The 28,000-nt window shown below is 52.3% G+C and overlaps 1 protein-coding gene across 9 annotated transcripts in view; it reads right to left on the minus strand.

Annotated features, from left to right (window-relative positions):
* Positions 1–975: 975 nt before the first annotated feature.
* Positions 976–28,000, minus strand: part of CUX2 (cut like homeobox 2) — a 283,575-nt gene continuing 256,550 nt past the window's right edge. For 5 of the 9 annotated variants that reach the window (XM_058691234.1, XM_058691232.1, XM_058691230.1 and 2 more), the window contains 12 exons: positions 27,651–27,842; positions 27,491–27,549; positions 26,952–27,000; positions 26,759–26,879; positions 24,883–25,557; positions 23,914–24,015; positions 17,844–18,634; positions 17,331–17,490; positions 10,519–10,788; positions 9,150–9,338; positions 7,674–7,947; positions 2,859–4,016 (listed from right to left, as the gene is read on the minus strand). In XM_058691234.1, coding sequence (XP_058547217.1) covers positions 3,236–4,016; positions 7,674–7,947; positions 9,150–9,338; positions 10,519–10,788; positions 17,331–17,490; positions 17,844–18,634; positions 23,914–24,015; positions 24,883–25,557; positions 26,759–26,879; positions 26,952–27,000; positions 27,491–27,549; positions 27,651–27,842 — 3,663 coding nt within the window. In that variant the 3' untranslated portion in view covers positions 2,859–3,235. Of the gene's footprint in view, positions 2,829–2,858; positions 4,017–7,673; positions 7,948–9,149; positions 9,339–10,518; positions 10,789–17,330; positions 17,491–17,843; positions 18,635–23,913; positions 24,016–24,882; positions 25,558–26,758; positions 26,880–26,951; positions 27,001–27,490; positions 27,550–27,650; positions 27,843–28,000 lie in introns of those variants that run through there. The other 4 variants (XM_058691237.1, XM_058691238.1, XM_058691231.1 and 1 more) reach the window with 4 other exon arrangements.

Genomic DNA, 28,000 nt, shown 5'->3' on the forward strand with positions numbered 1-28,000 from the left:
CAATTCCTTATCCTAACCAATTAACAATTTTATTCCCACTTTAAGGTCGTACAGAAGGTTTCTAGACAAAGAGCAAAGATCTGTCTTGGGACACCAGGTGGCCTTGGCTCATGGGTGAATAATGCCACTTCAGGGACTCTCTTGAAGCTACTGGTCAAGAAACAAACCTCCTGCAGCCTGATGCACAGATTCACTATCATAGGTTGAAAGAACGCAACCCCTCCCTGATCATGGTAACAGTAAGTAATATTGAGCCCTACGTGCCACATAGTCTTACATATTTTACAAGCATGATTATTCTTCATAATCACCTTCTGAGCTTGCTGCTGTGATATTCCATTTTCATAGAAGGGGAAACCAAGTCCCTAGTTATACAGCTTGGATAGGGGCGATGCTGTATTGGTTACTAGGAAGCTCCTGTCGGCATTTTCCTATCAGGAAGCGGGGGGCACCTGCTACTCACTCCATTGCGGTGGGCACAGCTTGTAAACTGGTTGGTCGTAGGGCCATGACCTGTGGCCACTGATCCGGGGGCAGGGCATGATCTCGGCCCCAGAGTTTAACTTGATTCCACCCTGCTGCACTGAGGAGAAAAATGGATTCCAATCCTTCCATTTCCCTTTGCTGGAGCCCGTAGCACAATCACCAACAGAGATGTCCATAGGACCCAGGCAGGTGGCACAGGTGAGGGCTGACGCAGTTCACAGGCAAATGTCCTGTCTAAAGGGGGGATCTGCTCCTCAGCTAGCTGCGGTCACACTGGAACTTTGGTCCAGCGTGGCCAGACAGGTCTACAGTTTCCAAGAGAAGCTGGTAATTGCGATTTTTATGTGACATGCCCCCATATTTTAATGGTGGCAAACTAATTAAAAGGTCAGTTTTAAAAAATACCGTTTTGTAAAATGCCTCTGAGGGCCAGACTGGACCCCCAATTTGCCTCCCCAGCTGCAGAACAAAGCAAGCAGGACACCCAGACATTATTATACAATTCTGTATTGAGCGACGCGTTTACAGAACGTGTTTTTAAAATTTTAAACAAAGTTCATCAATCTCTCATAGAAACGGTTTTGTGGGTTTTTGTTTTGTTTTTACCGTTATAGGACGTGAACCTGACAAAGTTGTTCATGGGTCTGCTAGCTTTAAGTACAACAGGATTTCTGTGTTCAAAAGACTATCCTAAGTGCTTAATCAAATCCCGTCACACAAAAGCCAGATTTAGTCCTCTAAGATCTGTAGTCTACGGGTGAGCCTGGGTTTCAATGTTGGATGGGTTTCGACAGTAGAAAGCGGTGTGTTTCCCTCACGGTTGTCTTGTGACAGGGCGGCGGTGGGTGGCTAAAAGGAGACGTTTCGTTTGTTCCAGATTTGATTACTCTGAAAATTGGTCACTGTTTCCTATTGTCAAAATATAAAAATACCTTCCTCTGGATAAAAATGTATACAGTGGAAAACTCTTCAATGCATAGCCTGGGTGTATGGAAAAGGACGTTTTCCTGCAGGGTTTGCGTTGTTATTCACTGATTGGTGTGGAGACTGCAGCCTGGGCTGGGTGCATGAGAGTTGAGATTTCTGGAACAGCCCTCAATTGTCCCCTTCTGATCACTGGGTTTTACTGGCCTCGTTTCGAAATGCTTGCTGCATCCTTGAGACCCACCAGCCGTCTCCCCCTGGCATTGGATTGGTACCGATTATGGCCACCTTTTCATCGTCATTCTGGATTCAGCGGGGGAGTCAACCAACTCAGCCTTCCCACAGAGAGTTTGAAAAAGGAAAAGAAATAAAAACGGGAGAGAGACAGAGAGAGAGAGAGAGAGAGGGAGAGAGTCAAAAACCAACATGGTGGCGGTTCCATCCAAACTGGGAACTCTCCTGCCAGAGACCCTGACGACAAAGATGCTAGAGGAAGGGCTTCTCTGAGTTGGGGGGATGGAGTCTTTGCTCCCCAAAAGGTCGTGCGCTGGGAGGCAGGAGGGTAGACTTAGAGGCTGGGGTATGGTGGCCATGCCATGAACTCAACCTTCTCGCTTTGTTCTGGACTTGGGAGTTGCAGATGCCTTCCAGAAACAGCACCTGGGTCAACTTGAGAGAGAAGATGGCAAGAAGGAGGGCTGGGGTCTCTAGATAGATGAATCTACTTTTTGGTGCTGGGTGCTCGTGGGACGACCATCGCTATTATTTTCTTAAAACACAGGGAGGGAGAGATGGCGGCCACAGTCCTGCTCTGGAAAGCCAGTGGGGAAACTTCCTGTGCCGTGGCCACGATTCAGGTTGGGGAACAGGGTCACTCTGGCTCAAATGCTGCCCTCCAATCACCTGACCCCACGCCCAGCTTTCCAAAGGATCCAGAAACACATCTCGTCTACAGATGGACAGGCTGGGTGTCCGACCTCCGTGGCCCACAGGCTTCGGACTGGAGGGAGGAGAAGCAGTTTGTTTTGTGCCAGGTCGCGTCTCGGGTAGGACGGCCGGCCACAGCCCACATCTCTACAACACTTACAACGGCACGGGACGTTCTGTGTTATCAAGGTTGCAAAACAGACCACCGGAATGAAACACATCCTCAACGGCATTGAGGTTTTCATTTAGAGTCTTTTGGACTTTGTCTTTTCAGCACGGTTTCTGGAAGGGCAGCAGCAGAGTGCTGTGTCTCACAGACAGATGTGGCAAAAGACCGCAGTTCAAGGGTCATCTAAATTTTGGTCAGTCTTAGAGCGTTTTGTGATGGCTTTGAACAATTGTCTTCTTTTAATCTCATCTAGTGGCAAAAACGACACAACTTCGGTGTATACTTCGCAACAGTTGTGACCGCATCCTGATTTTATAACTCTCTGTAATATCAAAACAGCATTGGCTGGGAATAAATTCCAAAGGATCCTTTATTAAAATATCTAAAAGAGGTCTATAAATATTTATTTTTCTAAAAGAGTTTGGAGTTTCCAGGTGAGAATGTGGTGCCACATCGCTTGTGCCTCCCGCAGAGAGGCCAGGGTGGAGAAGGGGGCGCTCCGCGGGGCGGCGGGTGCCAAGGAGAGGCGGTGGTGGCACACGCCCCACCCGCTCCTGCGCCGCGTCCTAGAACTAGGGTCACGACAGAAAACGTAAACTGCGTCACACTGCTGCCCACATTTTGATGGTCGAGTTCCTCCCTTCCTTCCCCCACCCTGCCTGGCAGAGCGAGTGAGAGAGGGAAGGGCGGCCCCCCGTGTGCCCCCTGCCCTCGTGCGCCCGGCCGCCTTCAGAACTCCCACTCCAAGGCCTCCTCCCGATTGGCGGCCCTCTCTAGCCGGTAGATGATGCTGTTCAGGTTGGCCATCTTCTCGTGTCGCCGCTGCAAGTTGGGGTTCACCTTGGCGCTGGGGTGCAGGGCCCCAGCCGTGTCGGCAGTGGGGCTGGCGCTCGGCACTTTGGCGGGAGGGGCGCCGGGTGGGGATGGGGAGATGGGGGCTGAGGAGGAGGGGACAGGTGACACAGACATCATGAGGCCCGGTGAGGAGGCGGCTGAGGGTGAGTTCAGCGACACCTCCAGGCTGCAGCGCGAGGACTCGGAGGCCGACTTAAAACTCAGAGGGTCCGGGTGTAGCCGCTCCCCACCCTCGCTCTCCTGGGGGGGCTGCAGTGAGGGGCAGTCTGGAGTGGTCCCGCCTGGAAGGAGGAGCCCTGGGGCCACTTTCGGGAGTCTGTCATTACCCGGATGGTCGGGATGCGCCTCTTTGGGGGAACCTCGGCCTTCGTCCGGCTCCCCTGGGTCCCGGAGCTGGTTTCCCGCCTCTTCCTCTGCGTCCTCCTCAGTCTGTTCCTGCTTAATCCTCACGTGGGCCTTGTCCTGGGCCTCAGAGCCCTCCTGAGGCTCCAGCTCCTTCACAGGAGGCTTCTGGTCCTCAGCCTCAGAGTCAGGGCTCTGTGGGGTGGGGTCTGGGCGGGAGTGGCCCGGTGGCAGGACGCCGGGACCCCCACTGGGGTCGAGGTCTGGTTCGTCTTGGGTCCCCTCCACCAACATCTCCCGGCGCATCCGGGACCTGGGGCAGAGATGGCGGTGAGCGAAGGGCTGGACGGGGGACCTGGCTAACCCTAGATTCGATCCCGACAAGTGGCATTTGGTCCCCACCCACTTCCCCAGGGGCTCACTAAGCACTAAGCTTCTTCGCGGGCCAGGCAGCATCTGAGTGAGCCCCGTCAACAACCTTACTAGCAGGTGCTATTATTATTCCTACTTCGCGGAGGAGGAAACAAGCCTCCGAGATGTTGAGCGACCTGCTCCGGGTCACACGGCCAGTAAGGAGCAGAGCCAGGGCTTGAACTCAGCACTGCTGGATCCCAAAGCTCATGACCTAGACCTGTGCTGCCCAGTACAGTAGCCACTGGCCACACGTGGCTCTTGAGCATTTGGATTTTGAAGGCTTCCTACGAAAAAAGTAGAAGGTCTCCTGAATTACGTTTTTATGTTCACTGCACAGTGAAATGGTTATTTAGGCTAAATAAAACAAATTACAATTAATTTCGTGTGTTGCTTTTTATTTATTTTTTTTAACGTGGCTCCCAGAAAACTTGAAATGCCATGTGGCTCGCATTATATTTCTTTTGGACGGCACCAGTCTAGAGTATTTCTTGAAGCCAAACCCAGATCTAGTTTGTGGCCCCAACTCTCTGCTTCCTTCCTGGAGGGACTCTTAGACGTCAGCCCAGAAGGGGAAGTGTGGACAGTGACTTGTCTGGACCACCCCGGTGCGCACGGCAGAGCTAGGACCAGAACCTGGGTAGCCCAAATTCCAGTCCAGAGCTCGCTCTCTCTCTCCCTGCTTCAACCGCTTCCCTGCTGTCAGAGGGAAACTTGGTCTGACACGTGTTGGAGAGCAAGAAGAGCCTGGACTGGGGCTAACCCCAGCAATTATCTTCCTAAAGACAAATGAGGGTCAGAGAGGTCGAACGTCTTGTCCAAGGTCACAGAGCAAAAGGGCTTCCTCAGCACCTTCAATGCTGTGGCCCTCTGCCCATTTATATTAAACTACACGTTACTGATATATAATACTAACAATTTAAATTGTAATTATAAACATCATAATAATGGGTGCTTATCATGTATCAGGCACCAGGCCAAACACTATTTGCAGATTATTTCATTTATTTTTCATAATAACCTCATGAGAGAGATACTAGTCTCATTCCTAAAGATACAGGAGACAAGGCTCGGAGAGGCACATGCTCACAGAGTGAGCATTTGGGCCGGGAACCCAGTTATCTGGGTATACTCTCCTGCCTCCCTGACTCCCTGCCCAGGTTGGGGATGGAGTGCCATCCCAGGATCCTGGGTCTAGAAGGACTGTGAGGGGTCATTTGCTTCAGTCCCCAGTCTCTCCACAAAGGTGGCCTTGCCCACCTTTCAAGGGACTCTACCTTCACCCTCAGTCTCCTCTAGAAGGAATAGCTGCTGGGACCAGGGAGAGCCCTAGTGGTTTCCACTGAGGTGGGATTGATCGGATGATCGGATGGGGGTTAGAATGGCTCAGTGCCTGAAGTCCCATCATTAGAACTTCCAAAGTGCAGATCAAATATAAATGTGAGGAGAATAGTCATTCACACCATAGTATAAACTAGTCTTTTTTCTTTTTCTTTCTTCTATTTTTTTTAATTGCTTTAAAAAAATTTTTTTAACGTTTATTTTTGAGAGAGACAGAGGGCGAGTGGGGGAGGGGTAGAGAGGGAGGGAGACACATAACCTGAAGCAGGCTCCAGGCTCCAAGCTGTCAGCACAGAGCCCGAAGTGGGGATCGAACTCACAGACTGCGAGATCATGACCTGAGCTGAATGCGGAAGCTGAACCAACTGAGCCATCCAGGTGCCCCCCCCCGCCTTTTTTTTTTTTTTTTAATTCCTGACTCTTAAATCTATAGCAGGGTCTCCCTGGTAATTTATTCTCAAAATATCCCGTTGTTCACCTTTCCCAGAGTTCACTGCAGTTTGTAATGATACATTAATATGAGTGCTCATTTAATAGTGACCTTCCCTGCTGGTCTGTAAGAGATGCTAAGGGCAAGGACTCTGTCTTGTTTTCTTCAGTGCCTGGTACAGAGTAGGTGCTCAATAAACATTTACCAAATGAAACAATATATTCTTCTATAACTCTTTGAGAGCAGTTTCTTTTGGGAGTGTAATTCTCTCTGCTTCTTGGTGCAAATTCCTTGTCATCCTTCAAAACCCAGCTCAAATGCCACCTCTTCTGGGAAGTCTTCCCTGGACGGAATTCTCTTTTTCCTTAGCCCCTTATTCTTTCCCGTTTTATAGCAATTAAACTGTAGTAACACTGTCTGGTTCATAATTTTAAGCTCTATAAGGCCAGGGATATTGGTTTTGAACCCCTGTATCTCCAGATCCTGGATCACTGTGCTTACATTGCTAACTATTTGTTGAATGAATATGTTAGATAAAAGTGGAGTGCTCAGTTCCTGTGGGGAACAAGAGGGGAGAGGACATCCCCATATCCCCCAGGAAGGGAAAGGGGATATAAGGATTTAAGGACCTATGTCATTTGCTGTTTGGAAGGCCCCAAGTCTGAGCCAGAGCATAAGCAGTAATATTTAACACCATATTTATGCCTCAAGTTTTTCATTTGATCCTTGAGTCAGCATTGTGGGGTGAGCATTAGGTTCCTTATCTGTAAAATAGGGATGAGACTCAGAGAAATAGAGTGACTTGCCCAAGAGCACACGGCCAAGGTGGGACTAAACTCAGGTCTGTGTGATGCCTGTGCCGGGGCTGTGGACAGAGATTTCAAATGTTTCACCTTTCTAAGCTCCTCCTTCCTCTCCTTCCTTAGGGAGAAAGACACCTTCTCTCTGCCCCTGGAATACATTGGTAGACTCTCCTGTCTGGCACAACACGGACACCAGAGACCTTTCCTGCTCAGGCTTGGTGGGAGGAGGGGGCCCAAGGATGGTCCCTAGAATTCCACCAAGCCTTCTCCGCAGCGCTCTCCCCTGAACTCAGGAAACCCCTCTGCGGTCTCCTCAGGTACCGCTGAATCCAGTCAATGCCCCCAGCCGGCCCTGGGACTGAACTCCCAGGAGGCCCAGCCACCACTGCAGGCCAGGGACTCCCAAGACTAGAGACCGGTGAGTGGGAGGCAGCCATAGAAGCAGCAATCACTCACTCCTCCAGGAGGGTGGAGGCTAAGGGGCTGCCAGAGAGGTTCCTCTGGCCTTGGGGGGAGAGAGGCCAAGAGCCCCAAATCAGGGCCCCGACACGAGTCTCAGTGGGCTGGTAGGGCTCCTCAGGCTCGTGCCCCAAATACCATTCCTTGTCCCTTCACAGAGGCGGACACAGAGCAAACCGGACGAGTAATTAAGGTAGCGACAACAATGTCATCACCTACCCCACACCACGTGGCCAGTATTTTGTGTAACTACGGTAGCCCACTGAATCCTCAGGACAACTCTAGGAAGCAGATCCCGCTACGGTTCCCATTTTATAGGTCAGGAGACTGAGACTCAGGGAGGTGAAGTGATTTGCTCAGGTTCTCACAGCTGGAAATGGTGGAGGTGGGATTTATAACCAGGTTTGCCTGGATCTGCATCTAAACACCTAGGTCATACGGCCTCCCCGCCTCTCAGAGGCCCAGCTGGGCTCCCCCGGCCCTGGCATGGGGCCACCCTCCCGGTGGGCACGCCCCAGTGCTGCACCTGTAGTTGTGGAACCAGTTGATGACGGTGTTGGTCTTGAGGTTGAGCTGGAAGGAGAGGAGCTCGATGGTCTGCTGGGAGGGGTAGGGCTCCAGCTGGTAGGCCTTCTTCAGCGCCTCCTTCTCCTCGGGCGCCAGCACCACTCGGGGCTTCTTGATTTGCAGGAGGCTCAGGTCCTGGGGCTGCAGGCAGGGGCTGGGGCACTCGGAGCGGGTGGCTGGAGACTCGCCGTCCGAGCCGGTGCTGATGAGGCCGTACCTGCGCTTGAGGTAGGCTGGGGCCGGCGGGGGAGGAAGCACTGAGGGGGGCTGGCCCGAGGCCCAGCCCCCAGGGGCAGCAAGCACACGGGGGCGCGGGGAGGGGGCGGCTGCAGGCTGGTGCCCCAAACCCGGGGGCCCGCTGCCACTCTCATCCTCTTCCCCCTCCCCGCCCTGCTTCCACATCCTTCGGGCCCCTCTGCCGAGAGGCCGGTCTGCCCACACCTGCCTCTAAGTCTGCCCGTTAGCACCCAGGTGTCGAGCATGCAGAGGGCTTAGCAGGGCCCTCCCAGGCAGTGCTCAAAACCGGCGCTACTCAGCGTCCTCTTGACAGAAGCGTCACTGGATGTCATGGCAGTCTTGGGGGCCGGGGAAGGACATTGATGTAAACCATCCCCGTAATTGCACGTCGCACCCTCAAATTGTCAACATGCAGGGGAGAAAACGAAGCCTACTTCAGAATGGAGGATGCACTTTAATCCTCACCGCAATGAGACTTTTATATTTTTCAGATGAAGGCGAATGAGGCACAGAGAGAGGGATTAACTTGCCCAACGTCACCCAGCCAGGAAGTGGCAGGCCAAGCTCTCAACTGCAAAGTTGACAGATGCCAACAGCTCGTGTGCCCCTCACAGCCTGGCTTGGCCCTGGGCCCCTGGTGCCCTGGGTGACAACTTTTCAGTTCCTTGCATCTCATCTCCCAACCTGGAGCTTTTTAGAATCCCTTCAGCACAGCATGAGATTGGGTGGGCACGCGGCAGGTGCTCAATGCTAGCTCATGTTTTCAGGGATATAATGTGAGAATCTGCAATCGCCTCCACACCCACGAGGGAGGACTCCTGTTTGCTGGACCAATGTTGTGCTTTGTTGTTCAGAATCTGGGTAATAGGCAAAGAGGGATCAGAGAGAGAGAGAGCGAGAGCGAGAGCATTCTGGGGAATATGCAGTTGGGATTGGCAAAGACTTTGAAGCAGCTCTGGGTGTATGGAAGGATGCTGGGAGAGGGGAGGTATTGGGATTTTCACGGGAAATATAGTAAATGTTTTAATTGCTTTCGATTATATTCTGGGGGATTGCTATGTTTTTGTTTTGTTTTGTTTTTTTGCAGCCCGCACCAGGCTGAGGTGGGATCAGTGGGGCCCTGGGTGTATCTGTGTTACAACTACATACGGTTCCAAAGGGAGAGCCTGTAGTCACACCCGGAATACCCAGTGCTCACCTTTCTTCTCCAGCTTCTTCATGTCCCTCAGCTTCTCCACATTATGGGGGTCACTGAGCCACAGCTGCATGCGCACAAAGGGCTCCCGTCCCTTCAGGCTCAGCTTGTGCCAGGGTTTGGGCCGGGACAGCAGGTCAGACACGGAGCCCTGCGTCAGTCCCAGGATGCTCTCCCCAAACAGCCGCTGCCCTAGGGACAGGGGAGGGCAACCTGTTACCCCCAGGCTGGGAAGAGTGCTCTCAAGAGACAAGAAAAAGAGGAGAACCCGGGGATGTCTCCACTAACTCGGAAGGAAGGACCATACACACCGGGGAACCCACGCCAGGTGTGAATCTGGAGGGGACTTTTCTGTAAAAAGGGGGTTGGGGTTAGGGGACCCGACAGCTACCCACAAAAACGCTTTCATAATTTAGGCCTTCTTTCCTCGTAGGAGCTTCCCTGAACGTGTCTGAAAACTTCATGCATACAAATTAGTATCACCTCATTAGAGAGCAATTTGACAGGTTCTGTCAAAATTTCAATGTGCATATTCTCTGATCCAGCAATTCCACTGCCGGGATCTATTGATTCCAATGGGATCTGTTCACAAAGATGCACACGGATGCAGTTTCAAAGGCACTGGAGATAACCAAGATGCCCATCAATTGGGTAAAAAATGTGGGACATCCCTGGCCTGAAACAGTCTGCAACAGGGAAAAAGATTGCAGGGCGTCTGATCATTCTAATGTGGAAGGGCGTCCACAAAACAGGGTTCATTTCTAAAAAGCAAATTCTAGGACAGTGCGTATATAAATTCGGCTACATGGGGAAAAAAATGAAGAAATAAGGTATACATATATTCTTGCAGGTTTTCAGAAAGTATCAAAGATATAAGAACTGTGGAGGATGATTGGGAGGTTGGGGGAATTTTATTTACTTTTTAGCCCCCCCCCCCCCCCACCCCGTACTGTTTGGTATTTTAAAATCATGAACATGTCTTATTTTTATAATAGAAATTGCAGTGAAAAATTTGGGGTCCGTGTGCACCCCTCTGGGAGAGGGGCAGAGACTCAGAGGATTTTGTGATCCAAAGAATGTAAGAGTTCTAGGACAGCTTCTCCCCTGTATCCCCAGAGGGCAAGGGGCTCGGCACTGGGTCAGGATTGTGCCAGAGTCTCACTGTCAACTGTGGGCTGAGGATTTCAGGTCACATCAGACCTGCCCTCACCTCCCTTTTGTCCTATTCTAGGGACCCGACCCAGGTCAGAGTCCTGGATGCACCTGCAGGCTGGACTCTGGGCCCTGGGATCTCAGTGAGGACACTCTGCTTAAGGCAAATAAGAGCCAATCAAGGCAGGAGGCAGCATCCTTGATTCCCACCACGCTGTACCTAGATTGTTGTCTGTGAGGACCTCTTTGACTCTCTTGGTGATGGAGTATGTGTCCAGCTCGGGGGACATGGCCACAATCTCCTGGATGCCCCCCGTGGCCTGGCTGCCCGAGTACACCTTCCCCCCCAGCGAGGAGCTGGAGCGTCCCTCCGGCTGCTGGTTCTCCTTGCTGCCCTCCAGTGCCAGGCTCAAGGGCTCCTGGGAGCTCCTCTCCGGCTCCGTGGGGCTAGGGGGTGGGGACGGCGAGGACCTCGGTTCCGTGGGACTGGCTGTGGGCCACAGAGAGACAGAGAAGGCAGTTACTGCCATTTGGAACAGACAAATAGGGTTTGGATGGCTTGTTTGTTGGGGCCAAGTGTTGGCAACAGTCCATTTTGCAAGCACAATAGCAGTATCTTAGGCAGGGACCGTCCTGGATGCAAAAACTAGTGAATATTTCTCTATAAGACACTCATTGACGACAAAGGGAAAAGTAGTTAGCTCTTCAGTATAGATACTTGGCAGACATCACCGTAACCAAATGATCAAAGTTAACATCGCCAATCAAAGGACAAATTAACACTGATGCCTCCTGATGCCATGTACTGAGAAGAAGGACACAGCATCGGTTCCGTGATATTCCTCCTAAAAGCGCGCAAGGAAGCGTCGGACAGAGCTGAGCTGAGACAGTCTATAGAACGGCTGGCTTCAAAAATGCCAAAACTGGGAAACAAAGAGAGGCAGAAGAGTTGTTCAGATTGAGAGACTAAAGAGACACGACAACTAAATACAAGGAGTCCTGGATCTGATCCTAGACAGGGAGAAACAACATTTTATAAAGGATGGGGTGCCGGGCTGGCTCGGTCGGTAGAGCACGCGACTCTTGATCTTGGGGTTGTGTGTTCAAGCCCCATGTTGGGCATATAATTTACTTTAAAAAATTATGTGAAGGATATTATAGGGACAACCAAAGAAACCTGAATATAGATAGTGGGCTACCTTAACAGTATTGTATCATTGTCACATTTCTTTCTCATTCTTGGGAAAAAACTTTTTGAAGCATTTAGGGGTAAAGGGACATGATGTTGTCAACTAATACCTCAAATGGTCGGGAGAGAAAGAGCACACGTGTGGCAAAATTAGCGGTTGGTGAGCCTGTGTGTGGGGTACAGGGAGCTTGTTCTATTGTTTCAACTCTTCAGTTAGTTAGAAATTACTTGGGAAATGAAAAGTTACAAAAAAATAAGTTGGCAACCCCTTTAAGCTCAACCGTCAGAGATCAGCAAAATAAAATACGGTCATTTCCCGAAGCAATTAAAAATAACGTAATGAGGGGCGCCTGGGTGGCTCAGTAGGTTAAGCGTCGGACTCTTGATTTCGGCTCAGGTCATGATCCCACAGTTTGTGGGATCGAGCCCCACATCGAGCTCTGTGCTGGCAGCACAGAGCCTGCTTGGGATCCTCTCTCTCCCTCTCTCTGCCCCTCCCCTGCTTGTGCTCTTTCTCTCAAAATAAACAAATGAACATAAAACAACATAATGAAAAGATGTCCACATAAGGTGAGTAAGTTCTGGGGATCTAATGTACAGTGTGGTGACTGGTTAATAATCCAGCATTTTATACTCGACACTGCCTATGAAAGAGGGACTTTACTATTCCCAACGTAACAACAAAATGGTAATTACGTGAGGCGAAGGATGTGGTAACTAGTCTTACTGTGGCAAACATTTTACAATACATAGGCATATCGTATCATCACCATATCATCATCATTTAAACTCCCACAATGTTAATATGTCAAGTTCATCTCCACAAAGCTGAAAGGATGTCCACAGTACAATGGCATATTTAAAAAGTGAGTTTATAAGCCACAGTTTTCATTTATCAAAAGATGTTTGTGTGAATATATATTAAGAAAGCCAAGTGGAAGACAGGTTGGGTAGGATGACCTTGCTAAAGCCCAGTCCCTGAATCACTCTCCTCTTATCCATGACAAGCCCCTGGAGGCAGGGACCACAGGTAAGTCGTGGGTGAGTCCTGGAGCCTGGGGAAGAAGGAGGTGTTGGGCAGAAGCCTGTTGAATGAATAAATTTGAGTCAGGACCTCTGCTTATCCCTGCAAGGTGCAAAGTGAAGCCTCCAAGTTCTGAGTGGTGACATCACAGCCCTGTGCGGCTGGCTGGCCGCCCGTATCTGGTGTCAGGAGAACACTATTGCTCCCTGCCTCCCCAAATTGGGGTGATCCTGGTCATCCAGGTGGCAAACATGTGATGCTGAAGCTAACACGTCCCCCCCCCCCCCCCCCCATCACTGTCACCATCAGAGAGGCAAAGCTGGTGGGGAAGGGCCAGTCTGGGGAAGCAAGAGGCTGTTTCAAGAGTCCTTCCCTCACTGCCACGGGAGAGGGGTTGGGCTCCGCTGGAGGAGAATCTAGGGTCTTCGAAGGCATCTGCCTCTTGGAAAACCTGCATCCCTACCTAAAGGGCCAGCTTTCCAACCAGAGAGGGAGCGGGATGAGGAGACGGAGGGTAACTCAGATGATGAGCCTGAAACCAGCCAGCCTCCAGGCAGAACACTGGCCTCTTCTGACTACTCTGACTTCAAGGACTGCTTCTGACAAAATTACTGAAAGATTCAGAAATCAACTCTATCAGGAGGAACACACTAAATACAAAGCACTGAGAGGTTGGACACGGACAGTCAGGTTGGCTGGGGCTTGAGCAGGGGCTCTGGACAGGAATGTGAGCGGGGCAGAGTGGGGAGAGCAGGTGACCACCTGGTCTGTCTGCCCAGGCCTTTCCTGGTTGTCGTACAGAAAGTCCCATGCCCTGGGCAAACGGGACAATTGGTTACGATGAAGAGAGACAGTGAGGGAGAGATGGAAGGAGGGATGGAGTGACGGAGGACACAGAATAGAGTGGGAGAGAGGGACACAGAAAGAAGGCGATGCGGGGAGAGAGACTGGGACAAAGAGACAGTAAGAAAAGCAGCAAGAAAGATAAGGGAGAGGGGAGAGAAAAGATGACACGGAGAGACTCGGAGAAAAGTCGGAGACGATGTGGGGAGAACAGGGCTTCCTCAACTGCCAGAGAATTCTGAGAAGCCTCAGACACATGTACCCATGCCCACCACTGTGGGCTTCGCTGAAGGGCTGGTGATTTGAAGCAGGTTTTGTGGCAGGCAGCTGGTGTGAGGGAGGCCGTGCTTTGGAACCTGCCTTTGGCAAGCAGCTCACCCTCAAGTCGCCGGGCCAAGGACAAAATGGGGGCCGGAACAGGTTCATACTCAACCCGATGGCTGGACTCTGTGGGACCTTATGGGCAGTGGATACCTCTCCTGCCTCTAGGTTGTGGACAGGTGGTGGCTGTGGGGGCCTTGGTTGGATCGGCCACCCCCTACCATACCAAGCCAGCAGCTACTGCTCACATCTCTGCTTCCATGAACCTGGGCCCTGGCTTCCTGGTCTGTGGAGGGACAGGGGTGGCCACGCTCACTGGGCCTCACTCCCTTCCCAATCTGTGAATGATCCTCCCAGTTTTTGCTTGTCCTGTTTCCTCCACGAGGAACACCTTTCTTGGCTGTCCTTGCCTAGTTCTATCCTACACAACAAAGACATTTTTAAAAACCAGAACCATTAGACATAGAGGAAATGCAGATCAAACTGCAATGAGATACCAACTCACACCCGCTGGGATGGCTACAGTCAAAGAGGGGGAATAGCAGGTGTCGGTGAGGAGGTGGAGAAATAGGAACCCCTCCCGCCACACTGCTGCCGGGACGTGAAATGGTGCAGTCGCTATGGAAAACAGGCCGGAAGCTCCTCAGCGAGTTAAACATAGAATTATCATATAACCAGGGCACCTGGGTGGCTCAGTTGGTTGAGTGTCCGACTCTTGATTTCAGCTCAGGTCATGATCTCACCATTCATGAGTTCGAGCCCCGCACTGGGCTTTATACTGACAGCACGAAGGCTGCTTGGGATTCTCTTTCCCTCTCTCTCTGCCATGCGTGCATGTGAGTGCACGCTCTCTCTCAAAATAGATAAACTTTATAAAAAAATAATCATATGGGGCGCCTGGATGGCTCAGTCGGTTAAGTGCCCGACTTCAGCTCAGGTCATGATCTCACAGTCTGTGGGTTCGAGCCCCACGTCGGGCTCTGGGCTGACAGCTCAGAGCCTGGAACCTGCTTCAGAGTCTGTGTCTCCCTCTCTCTCTGCGCCTCCCCTGCTCATGCTCTGTCTCTCTCTGTCTCAAAAATAAATAAAAACGTTAAAAAAAATCATATGACCCAGCAATTCCACTCTGAGGTATACGGCGAAAGGAATCAGAAACAGGTGTTCAAAAACATGCACAGGGATGTTCATGGCAGCATTATTCACAGTAGCCAAAAGGTGGTCTAAAGGAAATATCATTTGGCCATAAACAGGAATGAAGTACTGACACATGCTACAGCCTGGATGTACCTTGGAAACATATGCTAAGGGAAAGCCGGACACAAAAAGCCACATATTGTACGATTCCATGGATAAGAGGCAAATCCATGCGGACAGGAAGCAGATTCGTGGTTGCAGGGCCTGGGGGAGGGGTGAGTGCGCATGACTGCTTAATGGGCACAGGGTTCTTCTTGGGGGTGATGAGAATGTCCTGGAACTAGGCAGAGGTGGTGTTTGTGTAAAATTGTGAATGTAATAAATGCCACTGAATTGTACACTTTAGAAGGGGTTCAAATGGTAAATTTATGGTAAATGGGGTGGGCACTCTTGTGGACCCTAATGGCTAAATGCCCTGCGTTCTAAGCTTGGCTCTGCCACTACCCAGTGGGTGACCTTGGGCAAATCACTGTCCTACTCAGACCCTCCATTTCTTCTTCTGGAAAGCAGGAATGACAAACAGTCCCTCCAGTCAAGACTGACGTGAGGATTATAGATGAAAGTACCAAGTGCTCAGCCGTGTGTGTGACAAACGGCAGCGGTCATTAGAACTGTTGCAGTGCTTCTTAAAACAGCCTGGTGGGGCAGGCATTTTCAATTAAAATTTTAATTCTAAAATATTTCAAAGTCTAGAAATATACAAAAAAGAAAATGTAAATCCTCCTTCCCTTCCCTGGGTCCATGACCCAAATAGATGTTAACACTCTGTTATTTGCTTCAAATTTCCCTCTTTTTATTTTTTAAAAAAAATTTCAATGTTTATTTTTGAAAGAGGGAGATAGAGAGCGAGCAGGGGAGCGGCAGAGAGAGAGGGAGACCGAATCCCAAGCAGGCTGTGTGCCATCAGCACAGAGTCTGGGGCTCGAACCCACGAACCCTGAGATCATGACCTGAGTCGAAACCAAGAGTCTAATGCTTAACCAACTGAGCCACCCATGCGCCCCTCTCCCCAACTTTTTTTATGTTTATTTTTGAGGGGGTGGGAAGGGCAGAGAGAGAGGGAGACACAGAATCTGGAGCAGGCTCCAGGCTCTGAACTTTCAGCACAGAGCCTGATGTGGGGCTCGAACCCATGAACCGTGAGATCATGACCTGAGCTGAAGTCGGATGCTTAACCGACAGAGCCACCCAGGCTCCCCTCCCTGTTTGTTTTAAAGACAAAGAGCAAGCAACAGGTATGCCTGGGTGGCTCAGTTGGTTGAGTCTTGATTTTGGTTCAGGTCATGATCCCAGGGTCATGGGATTGAGCCCTGCATTGGACTCCGTGTTGAGTATGGAGCCTGCTTAAGATTCTCTCTCTCTCCCTTTTGCCCTTCTCCACCACTTGTGCTCTCTCTCTCTCTGAAAAAAAAAAAAAAAAAAAAAAAAAAGTAACAGAGCCAGCCAGAGCCCTCCCCTCCCGATCTCCTCCTGGTCCCCTTCCCTGTGGAACCCCTCTCCCCAGGCTGGTGAGTGGTGACTCTTTTTGACATTAAAAAAAATTTTTTTAAAGGTTTACTTATTTTAATAGAGAGTGAGAGAGAGATTGCATGTGCCAGTTGGAGAGGGGCAGAGAGAGAGGGAGAGAGAATCTCAAGCAGGCTCTGCTATCAGTGTGCAGCCCAATGCAGGGCTCAGTCCCACAAACCAAGAGATCATGACCTGAGCCAAAATCAAGAGTCAGACGCTTAACCGACTGAGCCACTCAGGTGCCCCAACATTTTGTTTAAGCAAGCTCTACACCCAGCATGGGGCTTGAACTCACGACCCTGAGATCGAGAGTCACATGCTCTACCGACTCAGTCAGCCAGGTGCCCCTCTTTTTGATATTTTAATCTATAGGCTTGTAGCCAATGCTCCAACAATGTGCAGTCTTGTCTTGTGGACACGAACTTCTAAAATAAACACCATCTCCTGGGATGATTTTGTTGCCTGGTGTTATGGCAGTATTCTTGTTGATCCCTGCACTTCACCAGGACTGACTGACCTGCCCACTGCTCATCATGGCAGAGGGAGCCTAGACTTCGTAGAGTCCCTCCCCTGACTCCATCCTTCCGTTTCTGGCTCTATGACTTTGGGCAACTCTCTGAGCCTCAGTTTCCTCACTCAGGCAACGTTCAGACTCCAGCTTGCCTGTGCATCATTAATGGATGGACAACAGCCCAAATGTCTGTGCTAAGGATTCTGAGGCTGAATGCTGGATCGCTCGGAAAAAGAGATCAATCAGTGATTCTGGTCAGGGGATGGGAGGGCAGCTCTGCATCCAAAGATTTTCTCCGCTTGCTGTAGGCACCTAGGCGACACCTAGAGTTTAAAACCACCGGCAGACGTCATTCCTCTGGTTGAAGGAAGGACGAAAAGCAGGGAGACCATCTAGGGGCACACTGGCAGCAGCCCACGAGAGGGTCCCGACCACACTCACCCTGAGAGGCGCTGGGCTGCTGGCTGATGGCCTGGCCGAGCTGGTCTGAGAGCCACAGCTGCATGCGGATGAAGGGCTCTCGCCCCTTCTGTGTCAGCTTGCTCCACGGCTTCGGCCGGGACAGCATATCGCTCACACTGCCCTGTGACAGGCCCAGCACCTGGGGATGGGCGGAGCAGGAAGTGTAGGGAGGCAGGCCCCTGGGACCCCGGCCATCCCCTCCCTCCCTCTCTGCAGGACACTTGGCCCACTGTTCACTCTGATTCCCTGGGAGGCCAGGGCTGCCTTGATTCGTTCTTCATTTCCCAGGTGCCTGCTGTGTGCCTCCACAGGACCCAGGGATGAATGGATGCAGGAAAAAGGGTTTGGGGTCATGCAGACCTGGGTTTGAATTCTGCTTTTGCCTTGTTCCTGTTCATGCACACAACCTGTCTTTTCAAGACCATGAACACTGGGGGCTGGGTCCTCCGGTGGTCCACCCGCCCCAGGTCCCGCGGGCCCCACTATCTTCACCTTCTCCCCAAAGATCCTCTGGCAGATTCCATTCTTGGCCAGCTTCTCCTTGACCTGGCGCGTCAGCTCCAGTGTATCCACCTCCCGGTACATGTAAAGCTCGTACTGCTCGGGGGTCAGGGGCGGCACGGTAGGCTTCAGTGTGCGGGGCACGTATGCTGGGTAGTAGGCCAGCCGCCCACCGCTGCCCGCTTCGGGGACGCCACCTTCGGCCTTCAGCTCGCCCACTCTGGGAGGCTCATCCTCGCCCCCCGCCGCTTCGTCCTCGGGGGCCGTGGGGGCCTCGTCCCCACGGGGCCAGGCCCGCCCGTTGGGCTGTCCGGAGTAGCCGGAGGAGGAGGAGGAGAGGGAGGGTGAGACAGAGGTGTAGGGGCGGCTGAGCAGGCCACGGTCCGAGGCCCAGTGGTGGTCGAAGTAGCCGGCGTCGCCAATCTCCGACTTGACCTTCCGGATGATGCTCTGCACGAAGGCAGCAGGGGACAAGACCGTGAGGGAGGTCTGTGTGGCACTGCTGCTGGTTCCCCCGCCGCCACCACCGCCGCTGCTGTCCTCCTGCTTGACATAGGTCGGAGCCCCATTCTGGCTCGCAGTAGCCAGCGAGGGCCGCTCTGGGGGCGAGGGAGGCACCGAGCGGCCCCGGGGGCCGGCCTCCATCTCCAGCAGGGCCTGCTGCTGCGCCTGCATCTCGCGGCGCGCTTGCTCCAGAATGTTCTTGATGGCATCTTCCGAGGTGCTGGCGGGGGCTGTGCCGTTGGTGATGCCCAGTGGGGCCGTGGAGTTCTTGGACTCACCTGTGGGGAGGAGGACAGGGTGGCCAGAGGCCCACGGTCAGGGGCATGGTTTCAAGGGCAAAGCTGTTCACGGCATCTGTGTGAATATACTTTGGAGATACTGTGGAGATATTGCAATAAAACCAGTCAAATGAATTTTTTGGTTTCTGAGTGTATACAAAAATTATGTTTATGCTGCACCGTAGTCTATTTGGTGTGCAACAGCATTATGCCTCAGGAAAACCCCAACGTACATACCTGAACTAAAAAATACTTCATCACTCAAAAATGCCAACCATCACCTGAGCTTTCAGGAAGCCCTAATCTCTGACCACAGATAATCATAACAAATAGAGTAATAATGAAAGCATTGGAAATACTGAGAGAATTGCCCAAATGTCACACAGAGGCACCGAGTGAGTAAATGCTGGAACAATGCTGCCGACAGACTTGCTTGACACAGGGTTGCCACAAACCTTTAGTTTAAACCAAGAGCAACATCTATAAAGCACAACGAAATGCACTCAAAAGAGGTATGCCTGTGTTTATGCCAGCAAAACGCTGGCAGCAACTTCTGTGTCCAACAATCAGGGGTTGGATAAATTACGGTCCGTCCGTATGGCAGAATATTAGACAGCCATCACAAACCAGGTAGACAGAGATTTTAGCATATGTAGAGAAAGTGCTCATGGGGAAAATGTAACGTAAAAAAAGACCTGCCTTTTATTTATTTATTTTTTTTAATTTTTTTTTTTTTTTAACGTTTTTGTTTTTGACACAGAGAGAGACAGAGCATGAATGGGGGAGGGTCAGAGAGAAGGAGACACAGAATCCGAAACAGGCTCCAGGCTCTGAGCCGTCAGCACAGAGCCCGACGCGGGGCTCGAACTCACGGACCGTGAGATCGTGACCTGAGCTGAAGTCGGACGCTTAACCGACCGAGCCACCCAGGCGCCCCAAGACCTGTCTTTTAAATGTGCTAAGATCCATCTATGCAAATGTCAAAGACAAGAAAAACACTGCAGCACATAAAATAAACTGCTTCACTTATTCTAATAGCAAAATAATGGCATGAACCCAAATGCTCATGGAGAACAGAAAGGATAATGAATAGTGACATGGTCACACAAACAGAATGCTATCCAGTGGTGGCTGCCCAACATTGTGAATATGCTAAATGCCATGGAATTGTTCACTTTAAAACGGTTAGTAAATTTTGCCTCAATTAGAATAAAAGAGTACTGCATGCCTATTGCAGAGAGTTAAGAAAGCAAAACTTAAGATGAAAAGAAAAATCCCCTTGATCTCTCTCTCAAAGGCAACCACATGAAATCTCCTCACGTATTTCCTTTGGGCTGCTTGCTAACTTCATACATGGGGCGATCATACTTGATGTGGGAGTGTAGCCCGGTTTGCCCCCACCCAGTATCAACATGAGTATTTTGTCTTATGATTAGAAGTTCTATCTTTCATGACTGCCTATGCCACGTGAAGGTATAGTCTCTGCTTTATTTACCTGATCCCCCACTGCTGGACAGTTAGGTTGTTTCTAGTTTGTCACTGCTGTGAGCAACGTTAAAGGAATAGCTTGTATATAAATCTTTGTCCCCATCCTGGATATTTCCCTCAATTCCCAGAGTAGAACTCTCGAGTTAGCAGTTAGTCATATTTGTCTCCTCCCTGGGGGGCTGTTAGTTGCTTTCACTCTTGTCAGGGGCACGGGGCAACAACCCGGGCACTTTTTCCCTTGCCCTCTCCTCACAGACCCTGCATGGAATGCCCCTGGCTGGCCCACTCTGCAGTGCTGTTGCCTTTTTAATCTCCGTGCTGTCTTGTGTGCTGTTTCTGACCCTTCCACCCCCATGGGAGAGCACTGTACAGGGAGCCAGGAGACCTGGGTTCTCCCTTGGCCTCTGTGTAACTGTGAGTATATCTCTCCCTCTCTGGTCTCAGCTGTCCCGTTGTTTAACGGAAGAGTTCTATTAGTCTTTTTTTTTTTTTTTTTTAAATTTTTTTTTCAACGTTTTTTATTTATTTTTGGGACAGAGAGAGACAGAGCATGAACGGGGGAGGGGCAGAGAGAGAGGGAGACACAGAATCGGAAACAGGCTCCAGGCTCCGAGCCATCAGCCCAGAGCCTGACGCGGGGCTCGAACTCACGGACCGCGAGATCGTGACCTGGCTGAAGTCGGACGCTTAACCGACTGCGCCACCCAGGCGCCCCGATTAGTCTTTTTCTCATGGTTCTTTTCACTCCACTATTGTGTCTCGTTCACAGCTGTAACCTGTTTCCAGTATGCAGTACGTGCTTAACCAATGTTTACTGAATGACTGCCTCTCTTGCTCCAGGAGCCGATCAAGAAGAAAGAAACTGAGGTGTACATAGATGGGCCTCAGTGGATTATTTGGATGGGGCAGTGTAGGCTCCTAGCAGGGTAAGCATCCTCTGCCCCTCCCAGGGACCAGGCAGGGGGAGGGCCCTTGGCGCTCCAGCAGCAGAGGCTTGGGAATCGAGACACTTGCTCTGAGGTGCCACCAGGGGGCAGCAGACACCACAAAGCGGGAGCATGAAGCCAGCATCAGGTCCAAAGTCCGCTACAGTCTACACTGTGCTGTGCTACACAGTGCTGGGTGCAGGGATGCAAGTTGGTCCCTGGCTGCAAAAAACCCTCAGACTGATAGGAAGTACAGACATGTCAGCAGAGGCATGTGTAACATGAACAAATGCAACAAGAGAGAGAAAAATAATGACGATGTTAACTATGATGATGGCTAGATCTTCAGGGGCACCTTCGACATGCCAGGCCCTCAGGCTGAGTGCTTGCCAGTCCTATTCTCACACAAGGTCCTCACACAACAATAGGAAAGGAGTACTAATACTGTGCCTATTTTAAATGTAAGACAATGGAGGCACAGAGAGGCTAAGTAACTTTTCCAAGGTCACACAGCTAATAAACAGCAGAGCCAAAATTTGCAGCCAGGCCACTCTGGCTCCACTGCACCAAGCAATATAGGTGATTATAGGGGGTCCAAGGAGGATCAGTATCCATTCCATCCGGATGGAGGTGGGGGGTTTCCTGGATGAGGTGACTTCTGAGTTGAATTGTGAATTGGCCAGGGGTGAGGACGGCATTAGGGGCATAGGGAATAGCATGAGAATGGACATGGCTATAAGCATTTCATTCGAGAAGGATTGGGGGTTGGGAGGAGTCAAGACCATAAGGCCTGGAGGCCTTGTTGAGGAGCTGGGGTTTTTTAATTAAAAAATAAAATTTTATTTTATAGAGAGAGTGCAAGCAAGTAGGGGAGAAGGGCAGAGGGAGAGAGAGAGAGAATCTCAAGCAGGCTCCACACGCAGTGCCCACCACAGGGACATGGGGCTCAATCCCACGACTCTGGGATCATGACCTGAGCTGAAACCAAGAACTGGAGGCTCAATCAACTGAGCCACCCAGGCACCCTGAGGATCTGGGATTTTTATCTTTTTTTTTTTTTTTTTTTAAATTTTTTTCAACATTTTTTATTTATTTTTGGGACAGAGAGAGACAGAGCATGAACGGGGGAGGGGCAGAGAGAGAGGGAGACACAGAATCGGAAACAGGCTCCAGGCTCCGAGCCATCAGCCCAGAGCCCGACGCGGGGCTCGAACTCACGGACCGCGAGATCGTGACCTGGCTGAAGTCGGACGCTTAACCGACTGCGCCACCCAGGCGCCCCCTTTTTTTTTTTTTTTTTTTTTTTAAATTTTTTTTCAACATTTTTTATTTATTTTTGGGACAGAGAGAGACAGAGCATGAACGGGGGAGGGGAGGGATTTTTATCTTGAGGGCAATGGGGAGGAGCTGTGGAAGTGACATGACCCTATGTATGCTCCAGAAAGATCTCTCTGGCCTCTGGGTGGAGAATGGGCTGCAGTGGGACCTGGAACATCACTGGCAAGACCAGTGAAGAGGCTAATGAAACAGTCCCAGCAAGTGATGATGGTGGCGGTCCAGGACAGCCTCTCACCCCGCCTGGGTGTCGGGCAGCATCTTCGACAGGTTCCCAGTCCTGAGCTGGTGGGTTCGGGGAGGGGGAGGGGGGTGGGTGCAGAGAGGGAGTTCTGTCTCAGACACACTGACTCTTCGATGTCGGTGCGGGACCCTGGTGGACATTCCCAGCCAGCAGCTGGCTTATGGCTCCATAACTCTCGAGAGAGGTGTGGCCCGGAGATGGGATATTTTGGCTGTTGTTGGAACTTCCAGGAGTGGACCAACTCACCTAAGAAACATCAGACTAAAGTCAGAGGGCCTGGGGTGCACCCTGCGTTTGAGGGGCTGATGGAGAATGTACACTCTGGTAGGCTAAATGAGGGTCTCCCAGAGGCACTCACGTCCCAGTCCCTGGGACCCGAACCGTGACTTCACACAGCAAAGGGGACTTTGCAGATGTGATTAAGTTAGGGGTCCTGAGATCCTGGGTTCTGTGGGTGGGCCCCACATCATCACAAGGGTGCTTGTGAGAGGAAGTAGGAGGATCAGAGACAGACAGGAAGATGCTATGATGCTGGGTTTGAGGATGCAGGAGGGGCCGTGAAGCAAGGAATGTGGGCGCCTCCAGAAGCTCGAGAAGGTAAGGAAATGGATTCTCCTTGGAGCCTCTAGAGGAAACACAGCCCTGCTGACACCTTGACTCTAGCCCAGTGAGGCTGACTGTGGCCTTTGGGACTGTGAGAGAATAAACTGTGTTGTTTTTAGCCACTGAGTCTGTGGCCGAACAGTAGCACGAGGAGGCTAATATAGGGGCCTGGGAAAGTGTAGAAGGTGCAGTCTGGGGGGTAGGAGGAAGGCAGGAAAACAGGGTCTCCCTGGGGACGAGAAAGTGGAGGAGGTGCAGGAAGGAGGGTGAGGCTTAGAGCGTTGTTCTTGACAAGCTCCTGTGTGATTACTGGTCACTGTGTCTCCTCAAAGTTGAGGACATCCGGACAATCCAGACCAGTGCTGCAGCAGTCACTGGGCGTCTCCTACGGCGTCTCACTTGTCACCTTGCAATGTGGCCAGTGAGGCTGAAGAACTGAAGCTGTAGTTTTATTTAACTTTAAACAATTTGAATGGATATAGTCACACATGGCTGGTGGCTGCCTTACCAACCTGGACCTGGTGCTTTCCAGGCCCAGACCTTGCTTGGTGCAGGTTGGCTGGCAAAGCAGTTCTGACCTGCTCGGAATCCCCGCTGTGGTGGATGAAGGTGGACCCGGCCTTACCTCCTGCTCTGGGCAGTCCCTGGAGGCCTCAGGCCTCACCTGCTGTGGTCACACTCACCCCCTTTCTGGGACTCGATCTCTTTCTTGGCCTGTTCCAGGATGCTCTTGATGGCGTCATCTGAGCCTGTCTCTGGTGTGCGGATTCTTGGGGTGATACTGCCTGGGGGAGGCAAGGGGGCATCTGTCAGGGGGACCTGCACGTTGGGGGTCAGTCCCTGGAGCTGGGCAGGGTGAAGGGTTGGTCCCCTCCTCCCTTGAGGGCTCCAGGGCCAGGGCTGGGAGAGGGAGGGCCAGACCTTGAGTGCGTGTGGCAAGACCGCTGTTTAGCCAGTCTGTGTAACAAACCGGATCTACAAATGATTCTGACTTGGAATAGTATTAGTATTAATATCAATAATAATATGGTAACAATGATGGCTGCCACCACCATAGCTAACAGTTCTCAAACAGTTACTATGTTCCAGGTGCTGTACTAAGTAGCTTATACTCATTTAACCCTCATAGGAGGCTGGCAGATGGGGACAGATGGGGATACTGAGGCATGTCACTCAGTGGGTGAATGGCAGAGCTGGAACTCAAAACTCAGGTGTTTATGAGGTCAAAGCCTGGGCCATTCACATGGATTACCCTAAAAATCAAGTCTGGCAAGGTTGGCAGGAACCCAGGCCATCTCATGGATGGGTGAACTGAGGCTTGGAGGTCTTCAGGAAATACCTGCCAGGGCAGCTCCCGGGCCCAGGCTTTTCCCCACAATGATCAGCCTGAGCTGTCCCATTAGGCCCATGTGGGGAGCAAGAGACAGCCAAAGGCCCCAGGAAGGAGGGACAAGGATACATTTCGTTATTTTACAAAGGGGGAGGCTGAGGCACAGAGAGGCAAAGTCACTCGCCCCAGGTGACAAAGCTGGGAGGTGGCAGAACTAGGCTATGACCCCAGAGCCTGTGTTCTCAGCCCCCAGCCAGCCTTTTGCCCTGGGCTTGGCTGGGGAGGCAGGGCCCGAGCCCCTCACCTCGGGATGGGCCCTCACCTCGCTGCCGCACCTGGATGGTCCTCAGAGCCAGCACGTTCTGCTCATCCGACAGGAACTGCTTCATCTTGATGAAGGGCTCCTTGCCCTTCACTGTGAGCTTGCGCCAGGGCTTGGGCCGGGCCAGGATCTCGCTGACCGAGCCCTGTGACAGCCCCAGCACATAGTGGCCAAACACCCGCTGCCCGATGTTGTGTTTGAGCAGCTGCTCCTTCACCTGGAATGCAATCTCCGCCGTGTCGAGCTGCTCCTCCTCGGTTCCGGCCCCTGCCCCAGCTGTGCTGCCCCCACCCCCATCTACAGGCTCGGGGGCCCCGGGTGGCTCAGGGCCAGGAGCTGGGGTGGCAGGGGCCGTGGGCGGCTTGGTGCCATAGAAGGCTGGGGGGAACACCAGCAGGCCACCCGCCTCCCCCTTGAAGGTGGCCGGGGGCATCATATGTTTGGACAGCAGTGTGTCCCCTGCCAGCCTGTCCCCAGAAGCCAGGCTGGGGAAGGGGGACAATGAGAAAGTCCTTGGGCCATCGGGGCCCAGGCCAGGGCCCAGCAGGGGCTGCCCAGGGCTGGGGGACAGGGGGTCTTCAGGCCCTGGCGGTGGCGGGAGCTGTGGAGGCGATGGGTAGGACTGCTCTGTGCCCAGGGAGTCCTTGATGGAATCATCCTCTGAAGGGTCCTCCTCTAGAATGCCAAGAGAGACAGATGGAGGAAAAGAGGAGAGACAGAGAGAAAGACAGAAGCGGACAGTGATGGGGGTGGGGAGAAAGAGAGAGAGAGAAAGAGAGAGGGACAGAGAGAGAGAGAGGGAGAGAGACAAAGAAAGAAATCATGAGAGTGATGCCCAGAGAGTGACACCAGAGAAACAGAGATAGGGAAACAGACAGAAATAAGAGAGATGCACAGGGGAGATGGGATGCACAGGGGAGGGAAATAAGAGGGATGCGCAGGGGAGACATGGAGAGAGGCAGCGAGGCAGAGCCAGCGTGAAAGGCAGAAAGAGACAGAAAGGCACAGAGACAGAGACAGAAAGTGGGAGGCAGAGAGACAGCGTAAGACAGAAAGACACACACATGAGGGAGAAATTCAGGGGGAGGACGAGGGGAGAGAGGGCAGCAGGGTGGGGGAGAGAAGTGTTACCCTTCTGATTCTGAAATCCCTACCTGTGCAGGCCCGGCCCACATTCCAGTTCTGGGCAGCCACCCCCACCCCATCAAGAACGCTCATTGAGCACTTGTTACGTGCTAGCACCTGGCCCCGAGGTGGGGAGCTCAGATCAATGCCCACCTCAGCAGGATGCCCGTTCCTGGTGCCTGCCTTCCAGCCCTCCTCGTCCTAGGCATCCTATGTGTTTGCACTCCCCATGTGAACGGCACCCACAAAGTGGATCCATTATTGACCCCATTTTATAGATGAGGAAACAGAGGCAGCACAGAGAGTCTTGGCCGGGGCCACATGGCGACAAAGTCATGGAGCCACTGTGTGGGGAGAAGAGCCGAGGAGGTGATCTGGGGAGACAGCAATGTCTACAGGCCATTTCCAGCAGCCTGCTGCGGGGGGTGCAATGTGAATGCCCTCCTTGTGCCCTGTGACCTCTTCCTGCTGCTAAGGATCGGGGATGAGTTGGAGCCTTTTGGAGGGCCTTGGGAGGGCCTGGGTGAGCTGTGTGAGGAAGGCAAGTGTGGACACTGTGCGGGACACTGCCAGCTGGCTTGGCCATGGAGAGCACCCATCTCAGCACCAGGCACACAGCGGGTGCTCGATCAATGTGCACCCTTTTCTCCATCACTCTCCTGCTCGCATGGGAGGCAGCGGAGAAGGCCAGAGGCCCACAAACAGCCCCCACCCCGGCCCCTTGGCCCCAAGAGCATCCTGCCTCCCCTACCAGGGCTGGTCAGAAGACCAGGCTTTTCCAGAAGGAATTTCTGCGTGGGGAAGAAGGCCTCCTTTGCCATGAGCAACGAGTCTTCGGGCTTGGACATGCCCTGAGGAGACAAGAAGCTGGGCTGAGAGGGCATGGTGGGCAGACGGCTCTCAAGGTCAGCTTGCAACGCAGGGACAGTGGCGGGAACACTCACCTGCGGGAGGCTGCAGGTGCTAGAGGCCAGCTTCATGGCTTTCAGGATGCTGCCAGAGAAAGTGGAGAGAGTCCAAGGCCAGCCACATTCCCCGGGCTTCGGGAGAGGTCTTGAGAGAGACTTCCTCTAGCTCATCTTCCCCGATTGAGAACAACTGCCCCACCCCGTGGACCCTACAGAACGCTGGACTCAGGGCAATGACAGGCCTTGAGTAGCAGGCCTGTGAACCGGTTCCATCGATACCTGGAGGGGTGTTGCATGGACCCACTCCCACACTCGCGGGCCCCAGCCAACCTGATCACAAGGCACCGATCACAGCACTGACCACAAGGCTACCCTGCATGCTCTCCAATAGGTGGCTCTTGATGGCAAAGGGCCATGCATGGTTAGGTTTTGATACCCAAGGTGCCATGGAGAGGAGACAAGGGCATCACAAAATGGGATGTGGTGGGAGGAGGAAGATCATGCACTTTGCCAAGGGCCCCGCATTGCCAAGGAAGAGGGCTGGGGGTTCTGTGGAGCCCCCCTCTGCTGAGTACCTCAGCTCTGTTTTAATTTCTTCATAGTCAGACTGTGCCTGGAGCTTCTCTTCCAGCTTCTAGAGGAGAAAATAAAGATGGTTCAAGGCTGGTCCGCGTCGTTCTGTCTGGGGATGCCCTGCCTAGATCCTGTCTGCACACCTCCTCTCCCAAGGGCTACCTCTATGGCTTCGGACTTGGCCGTGAGCTGCCGCTCCAGGTCCGCAATCTGGTTGGCAGAGGTCTCCTCCAGTTCCTGCAGAGAATTCTGGAGGTGCTGCACATCCTTCAGCAGCCGCAGGATCTCCCGATCCTTGGAGGCCAGGGCAGCCTCAAGCCGGGGGCCTGAGCACAGCGCGAAGTTCACCTTATCCTGAGGACAGAGTGGGGCTTTGAGGGGCTGGGAGGTGTGGGGCAGGGGGCTGCAGGGCTCCACCCCTGAATCCCAAACAGAATGGGAAATCCATCTATGGCATGGCCCCCATGCCGTGCACCCCAGAGTGACTCAGCTCCTCCTTACAGGCTCTGGCT

The sequence above is a fragment of the Neofelis nebulosa genome, chromosome 11, assembly GCF_028018385.1.
Source record: "Neofelis nebulosa isolate mNeoNeb1 chromosome 11, mNeoNeb1.pri, whole genome shotgun sequence".
In the NCBI taxonomy this organism is placed as follows: domain Eukaryota; kingdom Metazoa; phylum Chordata; class Mammalia; order Carnivora; family Felidae; genus Neofelis; species Neofelis nebulosa.